Consider the following 12,563-nt stretch of genomic DNA (forward strand, 5'->3'; position numbering starts at 1 on the left):
GTTCCACGCATTCAATCCAAAGATCAGAAAGGACATTAGAAATATTTGGGAATCATAGTTTTCAACTATCCTGTAGAACAGAGAAACATGATTTTCAGGGATTTTTTTAAAATAAGGAAATCTGAGCTGCAGAGAAGTTAATGCATTGGTCAGCCTCTCACAGAAACTCAGGTGACAACCAAACACTGAACACTCCCAGTGCTGGCCTTTAAAAGACTTGCTTATAATGATGACTTATTTTGAAGAACTTCAGATCCAGGAACAATATATGAAAGAAAGAGAACTATCAGTGCTATGTAAAAGATACAGTTTCAGGTTTTCATTCTATTAGTAAGAATTACTAACGCAGATACTTACAGCTTGACATATAATTGGATATTTAATGCGATTGATTCCACCAGCAAAAACAGCAAATGTAAGAGCAGTATGGAAACAAAAGTTGAGAAGCATGTGCCATCCTTTTCTACTTATTCGGATTGTGCTGTTGAAAAACCACATCTTAAAATTAAAAACCAACATATCTATTATGAAAATTACGCTTTGGAAAAAATGCTTAATATGATAGAAATAATTTTCTGATTCTTGAACATCTACTTAGCAATCTACCTATAGGACAGAGTCTGATTTATACAGCATTGAAATCACTGGTAAAAAGGTAAAATCAGTGGTAAAAATTGTAAAGAGTCTGACAAGGGTCTACTGACTTAAAGTTTCCTCCACCAGATCAAGCATTTAAAGTAGAGTAATAAAAGCAAAAGAGTTATTGCATAGCTTCAGATATGCAGAACTTTAACAAGACATCTCTAAAGGATTAAATGGAAGCTGAAGATCAGAAGTCATTGCATTAAGTTCACTTAATTAATATTTAGCAGCTTCTACAGTACAATACATTCCTACTCTTTTAAATTGCTAATGGTCTTTAACAGAAGTATGTAGTTAAAATGGCATTTATATAAATCTTTCATCTAAAGGAAAACACAAGTTTTCTAAAACCAAGATGATTTAGAAGTCAAAGAAAATTTCTTTTATTCAATCATAGTTACCAAGTCTTTCAACCAAACATGGCCTTAGAAGCCAATACTGCCAGTGTAGCTGTCCAAAGTGCTGCTCTTTGACTGGAATTTGCCAGACAGCAATTTGATAGTGCTCGTGGTTTCATATTGAATTGTCAAGTTAGAAATCTTAGGAACAGTGTGCAGACCATTTAGACATACATCTAAGGAAAGATACAGCTTGGGAACAGCTTGAGAAAGGTTGAGATAACCTTTTTTTGATTTCTCTGGTGTAAATCACATTGCTGATACTACTATCCAACAGTAATTCAGATAATTTTAATTTATCTTTTCAGTGAGGGTTAGAAAAATTGAAGTACCTCAGCATAATGCTGACCATTTAACACAAGTGCTAAAAATTGAATTCTTACCTGTGATGGACAATGTAGGTGATAATGGAAGCAAACAGGCACAACAACATAACTGCAGTACATGCATATACCACAGGGTGCAGAAACTCCCCTGGGTACTGGGGGAAAGACAGCACTGTCTTAAAATCCTATGGAGAAAGCAAAATGATTTAACATTGTTAGGCATGTGTGAAACTCTGAGACTTCATTTCAATATGTCCTGTCATTCCTAGCTGTTCCCTTTCAAGAGCAGGAAAATAAGATTATGAACTTTTTATGTAGATATAGTTCATGAATTTTCAATAACATCAGACTGCTCTTTCCTCATCTGTATACATTTTGCAAGACAGAAATTAACCTTTTTGTACAAGAAGACATATCCTAATTAAAAAAAAAGGTCTGAAAAAATACACAGAATATTACATCTTCCAGGCATTAGCAATATCTGTTCCTTCTGATAACATGAACTTTATGTGTGTATTTTACTAGGATATTAAGTACAAAATATCAAATTACCATAAAGGTCTCTAAATGGCATATACATAGCTGCAGAAGAACCACTCAAAGAAACAAAGACATGAGAATACACCCAAAATATCGACTGATTTGCTCCTATATTCAAATATAATTCCCAGTTGATACACCTCCTCTGACCCAGTGACCTTCACACTTAGTTGCAAATACTCTACTACCTATATCAATTCAAAAGCAGCTTGATAGCTATATTAACAGCAGAGTAAAGATCCATGCATTCTTTTTGGACCTGCTAGTGCCTACTGACACAATTCTTCATGAAAAACATAATGAAAAGTTATTAATATATTTGTAAAATTAACCATATCAAATTCACATTCTAAATTACTGGATATCACAAGTAAGAAATAATGAGAGCTAAATCTGCAGGTGTGATGGATGGAAAGCGAAAGGAGCCCGTTACAGAAAACAGTATGTCTTCAGACTGTCTGAATTAAACCAAACATTAGAGGTTCACTGTACTACATTGTCACATCTGTTTGTGGCACTACATTTCTGCAAACAAGTACTATAAATTAGACATAAACTATCACCTGAATGCAAACAAAGTGTCGTCTACATGCCAGTTTCCATGTGCAGTGGCACTAACTGTGCACACAAAAATGAATATACATCCCAGCACAGAAAAAGCTAAAATCTGAAAAAGTACTGAATATGACAATCCAGCAAACTCTAATACTGAAAATACTGGCATACATCTAAAAGACTTTTTTCTTATTTGTCAGTTTTAGGTTCCCCTGGAAGAAGATTCAATAAATTATTTTCCTGAGGTGAAATCTCCCCTTTGGAGACTGGGACTGTAATGCTAATACATTTTTTAAATTGCATTTGCATGCAGAGAGCTGATTTCTAGCACCATAATTTATGTACATGAACTTGTCCATGTACAAGCAGCTAATGTTCATGAGTATGTGCAATTATTAAATCAGAGGGAAAGGTACTGTTCCATTTACCTTCCAGAAAGGTCCTTAGAAGTAACAGATGCCCTATTAGTCATTATTTTTCTTCATACTAGCTTTAAAGTTCCTAAGATTGATTGTACCAGTTTCTCCAGATGCATATTAATGTCAGTTCTAAAACAGAGCAACTTACAACATATATAAAAAAGACCATCAAAATGAACAAATAATGTATGAACAAGATGGTAAATATGTCATCACATCCCATTTCTCTTCAAGTACTTCCTCAGCTTGCTTGTGTACCTCAGTTAAATCTGCTCAGTCACCACTTGTCCTACACACAAGTCCTCTCTCAGCCCTGCCAAGTTCACCAAGACTCAAAGTCAGACGTGGAGTCACTTGTCACAGAGGTACTCTTTTGCTGTCTCCTAACATCTCTTGCTACTCTTCCCTCAACCATAAGTGGAATAGAAAAGAAGTCTGTCTTTTGATGTGGTAGCTTTTTAATGTGACAGACCTACGCTCTTGAGGCCTTCTCTTGATTTTGGTTTTTTTTTTAGTGTGCATTAATATACATTCAGGATATACTGAATTCACAAATTTCAAATAATTCTTTAAAAGTCTATTGGCTCAGAACTGCCACTGAATCTCCACTCAAACACCCTTTTTTGACCATCTCTTCTCCCATGTTTTTATTTGCATCATCTCCACATTAGTTCTTTTACAGAGTGAAATGTTCAGTACAATTTTGGCTTACATTACTAGAGTAGTAACGTAAATACTGGGCAATCTAAATAGAAATACTCTGCTGAAAATGATAAAATATTTACTTCTAGCTCTTACTGATATAATCATATATTGGTACACCAATAGTACACTTTGTCATAATTTATATATACACACTTGCTTCAGTTCTGTGCATTAAGAAAACTGTTACTGTAACTAATACAGTAGTAACAGTGCAGTTATTTAAAGAAATTAATATCTTGGATATTTCTGAAAAAATACTCTGAAAAGTTAACAAAGTTGTGAAAAAGGAAACACAGTGAAGCTACACATTGATGTAGCAACAAAAGAAAGCTATTTTACTTGAGGTGGCATCACTCAGTGTACTAAAGAACTAGCTTTTAATAGTGTAAATGCAAGGATCAACCAATCACTGTGTTTGAACATCAGTATAAAAGCAAATGCCATATGTCCTACAGGAATACAGCCATTTTGCCTGCAGAAGAATCAAGAACAATCAGCATCTTAAAGCTAATTCTATTTTAAAATATCCATTTTTTATTATTATCTTTCTAATCTCATACAGTACATAAGTGGTAAAACTTTTGAGTATCATAATGCATTATTGCCAATGTAGAATATCCTTTTTAAGAGTTTTGTATATTGAAAACTGATTTCATTATAGATATATAATAAATTTATCTTGTCTGCTTTTTGATTATAATTAAACCTTATTGATCTGTCAACCTCCCCTGGGGAAGACAGCATGCAGAAAACAAAGTTGGTTTTTTTTATGCTGTACACAAAAGCAGCATAATTGTGTGTTACATTTTAAAAAGGTATGTTTGATTTTATTTCCCAGAGGGGATTCAAAGGATGATGATATTGAAAAATGGCAGGAATATCTACAGGAAAATGAATACACACAGGACTTTGACCATTACAAACTGCTGTCTATGAGTACAAGGCCAGTAAAATGTTGTCTAATGAGAAATTGTCACTCATTCACCCTTGTAAGAAGGTATGAAACCAGCTTGTTTCAGCTGTAAATGCCACCATAGTATATAAGGCACAATAGAAATTAGTGACAGGAAAGACTTTTTATCAGCTATTTCATCCAGCAATGAGAATTATAAAAACATCAGAGTGCAAATGGGACTCACTTTTACTTGAGACTTCATTTCAAAAATTGACTGAAACAGACACATCTATACTGATCAGTTAAAACTCAATATGAAAGTATAAAGAGGTATAGGCAAATTACATACCAAAGGCAGCCCTGAGACATCTAATAGCAGATGCTGAGAAAGCTGAGGGGAAGATACAGTGAACTAATACTAAGTATCTGGTACTTTCACAAAATCACAGCTGCTAAAACCAATCTATTTTGTGTTGTAAATTTTTGTAATCCATCTACTTATATGGGCAAATTAAACATTTATTTTTAATATGTTGCTTGTAATAGTATGACTAGAAAGTATAGTCTAACTGGTTTCTGTGCTTAAAGCAGGACACCTGAAACTCTGTTCCCCAAGAAAGTGGTATCTAAGCGCCACAGAGACTTAGAAACACAAGTGCATTTGAACCATCAGTTATGGTAAGATTTAGATTCCTAGTCATACTTAGATTCCTTCTACTTAAAACAAAACTTAAAAATTAGGTGCCAAATATTAGGATGTTTAGGAGCACCAGAATATGGAAATTATCCATAGAGTTGGGTCTTTATGGAGAGCTGAAAGCACTGCAATGCACATTGAGTGGAGCAGTTGATGTGCTGGAGGGCAGGAGTGCCATTTGGCAAGCCCTCAATAGGCTGGAGGAATGAAGTTCAATGAAGAGAAAGAAAAAGTTTCCTGTCTCTGGGACAGAGTAACTCTGACAGTAGTACAGGCTGGGGGACAACTGACTGGAAAGAAGCTTTGCAGAAAAGGATCAGAGGGTCCTGGTGGACAATAAACTGAAAGCAAGCCAGTGGTGAGCCCTTGTGACACATAAGGTGAACCACCTTTTGGGCCATATTAGCAAGAGTGCAGGCAGCAGGCTGAGGGAAGTCATTATTCCCTTCTATTCACCACTTGCGAGACCAAATCTTGACCAGTGTGCCCAGTTTGGAGCACTTCAGTACAAGAAAGACATTTACAAATGGGAAGGAGGTCAGTAGAAGGCACCAAGACAATAAGATGGCTCAAGACCTAGATTCTAGGTCTTTAACTTACATCTCCTGTCTCCCAAGAGTTGGGCCATTTTACTGAGCTCCTTTATAGTCTCCCTTTACCCTCTGGTCGAAGCTGCACCACCAAGAATGCAAGATACATTAAGCCAACAGAAAGCAAGAGCAAACAGAAAGAAAGAGCTTGAGCCAGAGGCTTGATTTGTTACAAAGTTAGTGCATTTTGAAGGAGACAAACCTGGATTTTTGTCCCCAGTACCAAGTCAGTTTATGCATTTTACAGAGCAAATAGCACATGTTATTAAGTGTAATTTAATAAAAAGTAGATGTAATCCAAGGAGAAAGGAATAAAAGCCAGATCTTGCTCTTATGAGTACTCTAACTCCAAGGCTATATGCAAAAGATAGGCACATTCAGGAATATTCTGAAAAAAGCAACCTTTTCTGGGAAGCTGGACTCAATACTGTCCATATGGGCTAAGTATTCTCTGTTAGGTGAGCAGTACATGCCAGCTGAGGACTTAGGTGAAGAGTATGTGCCTCTTTGCCAGGTCTCTGAATGACAGCAGAGCTTACAAATCTAGCTCTTCACACTGGGAAGCATCTATACACATGCAGAGGAAGCCAATTCCAGGGAATTTTGCAGTTCCCACTACATCAAATGTTAATTTTGCAGATAGCAGGTAAACTTTCTGGATCACTTCCATAGTCTTTGGCGCTTAAACTCTGCTAAAGTCTATTCTGTAGGTGTAAAAGTAGGTGTTTAAACACACAAAAAAATGAAAAGTTCATTCTTAAACCTCTTCTTATAAGCAGCCTGATTTTTCAAAGTACTGAACCATGTTTCCACAGCCTGTTATGAGAAAACCCTGTGTTCTCTATGGGGAAAATGTCAAATACTGTAATTATGTCAACCTTCTAAATGACATCTCTGTAATACTTCCCCGACTCATGAATTAATTTCTCAAAAGGCTTAGACAGGCTGCTTAATTTGGAGAAGACCTGAAACATGGAAGTTTAGAAGACTGTTTTCAGAATTGAACTTCATGAATAGGCCTAAGAAATTCTGCAATTGTTTCCAGTCACACTGAAAATATTGAAAATGTAACTTTTGTGGTACTGTGATCCTACCAATTTGGAAAGGCTTAAAAGATTCAGGGAATGCTTATAAAACAACAGGAGAAAAATCCTGTTAACTCTTAGCATGATCCGTTCCTAGTATCTTTCCTCTCCTCAATTTCTCATTCACACAGTTTTCCAAGGCTTGCTTCCAGAACAGTTTCAAATTTGCTCTGTTTTTGTCAGCTCAGTCTCCTCAGCCCTAATTATCTCAAACAGCCATCCACTGAATATATGCTACTGTTGCAAATAATGACTTCCTACACTCACAAAGGAAAAAAAAAAAAACAACCCAAAACAAAACCAAAAACCCCACCTATGTTGTTTGGAATAATGAGATACATTGTGACAAAACAGGAAGGGAGTTGTTTATGATTTTATGTTCATTTAACCTATCTTCAGGATTACAATTAAAAATATTAACAATATTTATTAATCCATTTTATGTTAATTGAGAAGTACCATACTTAGATTTAAGAATTTTACTAGTGTTTATTTGGCAGATTTGAGGAAATTACTATTGACAAAGCAGTCTGAGGGGGAAAAGGAAATGCTGTATACAATTACAGTCATATCCATCACCATTGAATTGCCATTCTGTTCTAAGAAAAATGAAAGGAAGAACAAAAGACAATGTATGTCAAGACATATTCAGCAAATTCTGAAACTCAGCGTTGCTGTTGGATACTTTTGTTATCTCCTGAAGAATTTTTACTCAGATATACTATGGCTACAGGGCACTAGATTGGTCATAACATACACAAACAGTTTTGAAAAATTAAAATATTGATATACAGCTCAGTTCACAAAAGAGCACAAATACATAGTATTTATAGAGCAAATGCTTATAATTAGATATACCAAAGCTTCAGGATATATAAGTTCATAGTTTTACTCTAAAACAGAAAATCATATTGCAGAGGTTCATAGTTCAAGACCCTAGAGGGCTTTGGCCAACTCCAAAAGAAATTAGAGTGTGACTGACTGTCTTCCTCCTACAGATAACAGAAGAAAAGACAAAATAGGGGACTGGTCTAAACACACAGTATATGAAGGGAAAGGCAGGAATATAATTGGGAGTTTAGTTCGCAGTATTTTACTCTCACCCCTAGGACATGCCATTCAAAAGCTGATCAGAAAAAGATAATGCTTTATTATGTCTGACACTTCTGTTGTACTTCCATCCACTGGCCCAACCCAGAGCAGAGTGAAAGCGTGAGAGTGTGAGGGAAGGAGTTTGTACCTCCTTTCCAACCCAACCTCCAAACTGTAACTCTCTCTCTCATTGACATCACTTGAACAACTGTCACGGAGAGAAATGAGATGGCTCTACATGAATCCTCTCACTTGAAGTATGCTCATGCTTATTAATTATCAATCGTAGCTGATAAATCCTTGATTACTGCCTTTCTAAAAAAGGACTCTATGAAACCTTTATTTTAACCCTTTTACTGTTCATAGGCAGAAACAACTTTTATAAAAGCAGTTCAGGGAACATTGCCTTACTATTTAAAAAGATGACAAATCAGAATATGTGCTGTAGTAGCTATAAAATGGACAGTTGGATTAACTGAGGCTTCTATTTCATCTTGTTCCACAGCAGGATATACATTATTCTGACGGTAATGTAAACCTTCATCACTGTTGCTTTATTGCTGCTCTTCAGTTTACAGATGCTACTTTAGTTTTTTGCTATTACCCCAAAACATAATAATCAATTATGAATTTTTATGGTTTAATAGATTAGAGAATTACAGATTAATAACATGTATCATGATATTGTAGCTAGTTTCATTGGCTACATACCATATGCTAGCTATTCTGAATTTGCTGTCAGTTTGTTAGTATTTTAAAATATATTAGGCACTCAGGTGTGAATTAAGAAGATACACATAAGTACTTTATATTGTTCATATTACAAATTAATAGCTAAGCAGAACAATTAAATATTTTTCATTTCTGGTATGAGAATTGAACTGCCCAGAAAAGCGTAGTCTCTATCAAATAAAACAATCCCTGACTTTATGCCACAAAACACTGATTAAGAAATAACATTTGAATGAAAGTGATTACACATAACGAAGCTACAAAAGTTTTCCGATAGCTGTTTAGAAAGACAGCTATTGGAAGACATATTTGTGAGTGTGTATGTATATATTAACATGACTTGAGGCCAGGCATCTTTTTTCTTAAAAGTGACTGCGAAACAAGCTAAGGAACATACCACATTGTTTGCTACCATATGAACTGCAAAGCAAGGGTGAGTCTAAGATTCTATTTTCTTGTCTTGCACAGATAAAAATGGAAGATGCACACAGGAAAAAAAGCAAAGTTGAATTACCATAACAAAACAAACACAAGACCTAAAACCGAATTACATACCAGATGCAAAAGCTGCAGTAAAAGGTGCCTCAGTTGCCTTTACGGTTGTAGAAAAACCAATCTGCTATGTCTTATCAGAGATAAATGTGTATTTGGCTTTACAAAACGCAAATTAATCATAGCCCTTATGTCAGTATACGATTTTTGCAAACAAAATGAAACCATGACATTGGTTGTTTGCAAGCAATTAGTTAACATTTAATAACTACCCAAAGTTTAAGAAGAACAGGCTGAACCCAAGCAGCCCAAGGAGGAGGAAGCCATTTTGGGTGTGGCACCTGCAAAGTCAACAGGTGCTTTCTTTAATGAATTTAGAAAAACATCCTCAAAGCAAAATTATGTTTCACATTCGGGGAAACAAGTGGCTGGGGGGAAAAAAAGGGAACTCATAGAAGCTGTAGAAAATGAGGAATATTTGATGTCGTCAAATCTTAGGAATCTTAAATTCTGAACAATTCTGGAATGGGTGAAAAAATGTTCAAGTAACTCTGAGGGAAATCAGTTCTTACAAAGTGGACGATAATATCCGCATTTAACTCGTGGGTGCCACAGCCTTGTGCTATGATTGGCTGCCATCTGGGCTCCATCTGACAGCAGCAGATTGGTATTCTCTGCACACGTCCTCGCAATTCCTGTCGCCTATGTTTGCTGTCCCTTACACATACACACAATACATTATTTACTCAACTATAAACATTTCTGTAATGTACACAAGCAGCATCTACAGTGCAATCATGCACCAGCATTCAGGATCAATCTGGTATTAATAGTACACATCTGGCTAATCTTTTACAACTGGTTTATAAAAAAATATTAATGGTGCAAACATTTTCTCACCTATATACGTTAGAAACATTTTTTGTTTGCTTTCCTTTATTCTCTGAATAATAACAGGTCATTATTGCATGCCTAATATTTTTGCTTTCATGAAGGTAACTTTCTGTTAGGCAGGATAGTTAAATAACTGCAATGGGAACTGTAAGTGTGACTGAGAACAGACCAAAGCAGGCTGATGTGTTAGCACTGCACAGAAATATTTTTCTTCATGAACAGCAAATTCGTAAGAAGGCTATCAGCATTGGTATACGAACTGGAACTCCTACAGGATCAACAAGGACAGCACTGTCCTTACTTAAAAGAGCAGAAGATGTTATTCCTCTCCATTTATTAAATGATTCAACATTGCGGTATGCCTGCAACTAATTAGTATGATCAACACAGTGCAGGGCAGGAACAAAAGCAGACCAGCCTCTGAGATGTGCTGATGTAAAAGCACATAGGAGTATACATTTTTAAACCCTGTCCTATAATTTATAACCATTACATCCTAATCGTTCCTTGATGGAACTTTCATTTGTAAGACTGAATTTAATGTCATTTCTGATTAGGCCTGTCTCTGGATATTAAAACTGACCACCAGGTTTATTCACTTACTAGCAGTTAAATAACTTACTTTCTTTAAGACTGTCATATACTAAACATAGAAAACAGAAGGTCAGTTACTGACAAGTAAAAATGATACAGATGCATGTAAAAAGAACATATATGTATGGCAAAAGAGAGAGAGAGAGAAATATAGGTATATTTGCTAAGTCATATACTTACCATTAGCACTGCAAAGTTACTGAAGTGTGTACTCTGAATGGTGGTAATATTGCCTGCAGAACTAATTATGTGGCACCCTTCTCCCCACCAGCCTCCATGTCCATCTAGAAGGTCAAAATCCCAGAAGGCTGCAATAGGGTCTATACCCCGTGCAAAGTGCCTCAACCCTATAGTAAGAGGGCTGGTGAGGTTTCCAAAACTGCACCCATCTGCAAAAGCAACAAACTGAATCAGAGAGATGGAGTGGAAAACCCTTTGTTGATGAATGCTGTCTAAAGAGATCAGATACACTAAACTATGGGGAAAAAAGCAATAGACATATACTCTTAATGGTCAAAATCCAGGGAAGTGCTCACATTCAGAAAAGTTTGTGATAGTATAAATAAATCTGAACATTTCAGTCCCATAATGTGTCCAAATGATCTAATCATCCTTCACAAAGCAGATCTTTTTTTGTTTCAGATTCTTCAGTTACAACCAGTGTTACACTATTGCCCATGTAACTGCAGAAACAGCTCAGTTTCATGGTATGATTAATAGCTGAGACAATTCCACACTTTGAAAGTCACATTTAAACATTTAAAAAATGTTAATAGAAATGAGAGCACTATTCAGTATCAAATAAAATTAGTAAAATTGCCTGGGTGAATAATTAATCAAAATAATGACTCACTAGCACATACAATATATCACATTTAGACAAAAGCCTTTAACAACACCTGTTTTACATCCACCGTATCAGAAAGTATACTAGTGAGTATTGATACATGCAACAGGGCACTACTCCCACTCCAAAAGCCTTATTTTTATCAGTGTCTAGGACATTAACATTGCAATTTTCATTGTAAAGAGTAAAACAAGGTTCTTTCCTACAGCACTGTGCTTTAAGAAACAAGCATCAGTAACAACACTGTCAACAAACAGTAGTCCAAAATTTGCATTCTAGTCATACAGCATGTGCATTTCTTTATTTGCAGGATAATTGGAATAAAATCATGCAGATAGGAACAATTGCAAACATTTGTACCAAAGAAAGAGGCTGTTTCCAGCCTCTCAGCACACTGTATACTCTACTCCTCTACATAATCAAGTATACCGTAGCTTTTAGATTAAAGGAAATAATGCATAACAACTCCTCACCTATTTTAGCAAAAACAGCTGGTGTGGCAACCGTCCTACGTTTCCCATCATCTGCAAGATTTGATGAGTTTCCTGTGCTAGGAAAGAGTTTTCCATTCCGAAAGACAATAAACTGTAGCTTGCAAGTGGAGTTATCAACAGATTGCCAGGCTGAAGACTGAGAGAAGACAGACTGTGGCAAATGAACTGAAGCTACTGCTACAGCATTCTGTACAATGAGAAAAAAAAAGAAACATTTAAAATGCAAATCACAACAGGGTTGCTTTCATGATGTTTTAAACTCCTGTACAAGAAATGTATGCTGCCTTCCTTTTCCAACAGACTGGAAGCAACCAAAGAAGCACGAGCTGTAACCATGGGAATAGGACCGGTACAGTGCATATTAAAAGGGAAAACGTTTTGACTGAATGTGAGAGTCTATATGGTCAAGCTCCCTGCTGCAGAGGTGAGAATGGTTCTTACCGTGCCTGCTAGAGGGTCCATCAACACTGCAGATCTGATTTAAAGAGACAACCTCTACCAGGTTTTCTCCTTCACTTAAAACAGAATCAGACAACTTACATTAAAACGTTTCTCTGAAAGGGAAC

General features: G+C 36.0%; 1 protein-coding gene across 1 annotated transcript in view; it reads right to left on the reverse strand.

The window, feature by feature from the left end:
• LOC140655747 (adhesion G protein-coupled receptor A3-like) overlaps positions 1-12,563 on the reverse strand; it is a 293,963-nt gene that overhangs the window by 39,099 nt on the left and 242,301 nt on the right. The window contains exons 13-16 of the mRNA XM_072870589.1: positions 11,977-12,184; positions 10,837-11,045; positions 1,424-1,551; positions 358-481 (exon numbers count right to left, since the gene is read on the reverse strand). Of these exons, the coding sequence (XP_072726690.1) occupies positions 358-481; positions 1,424-1,551; positions 10,837-11,045; positions 11,977-12,184 (669 nt within the window). The remainder of the gene's footprint in view (positions 1-357; positions 482-1,423; positions 1,552-10,836; positions 11,046-11,976; positions 12,185-12,563) is intronic.

The sequence above is a fragment of the Ciconia boyciana genome, chromosome 8, assembly GCF_034638445.1.
Source record: "Ciconia boyciana chromosome 8, ASM3463844v1, whole genome shotgun sequence".
NCBI lineage: Eukaryota > Metazoa > Chordata > Aves > Ciconiiformes > Ciconiidae > Ciconia > Ciconia boyciana.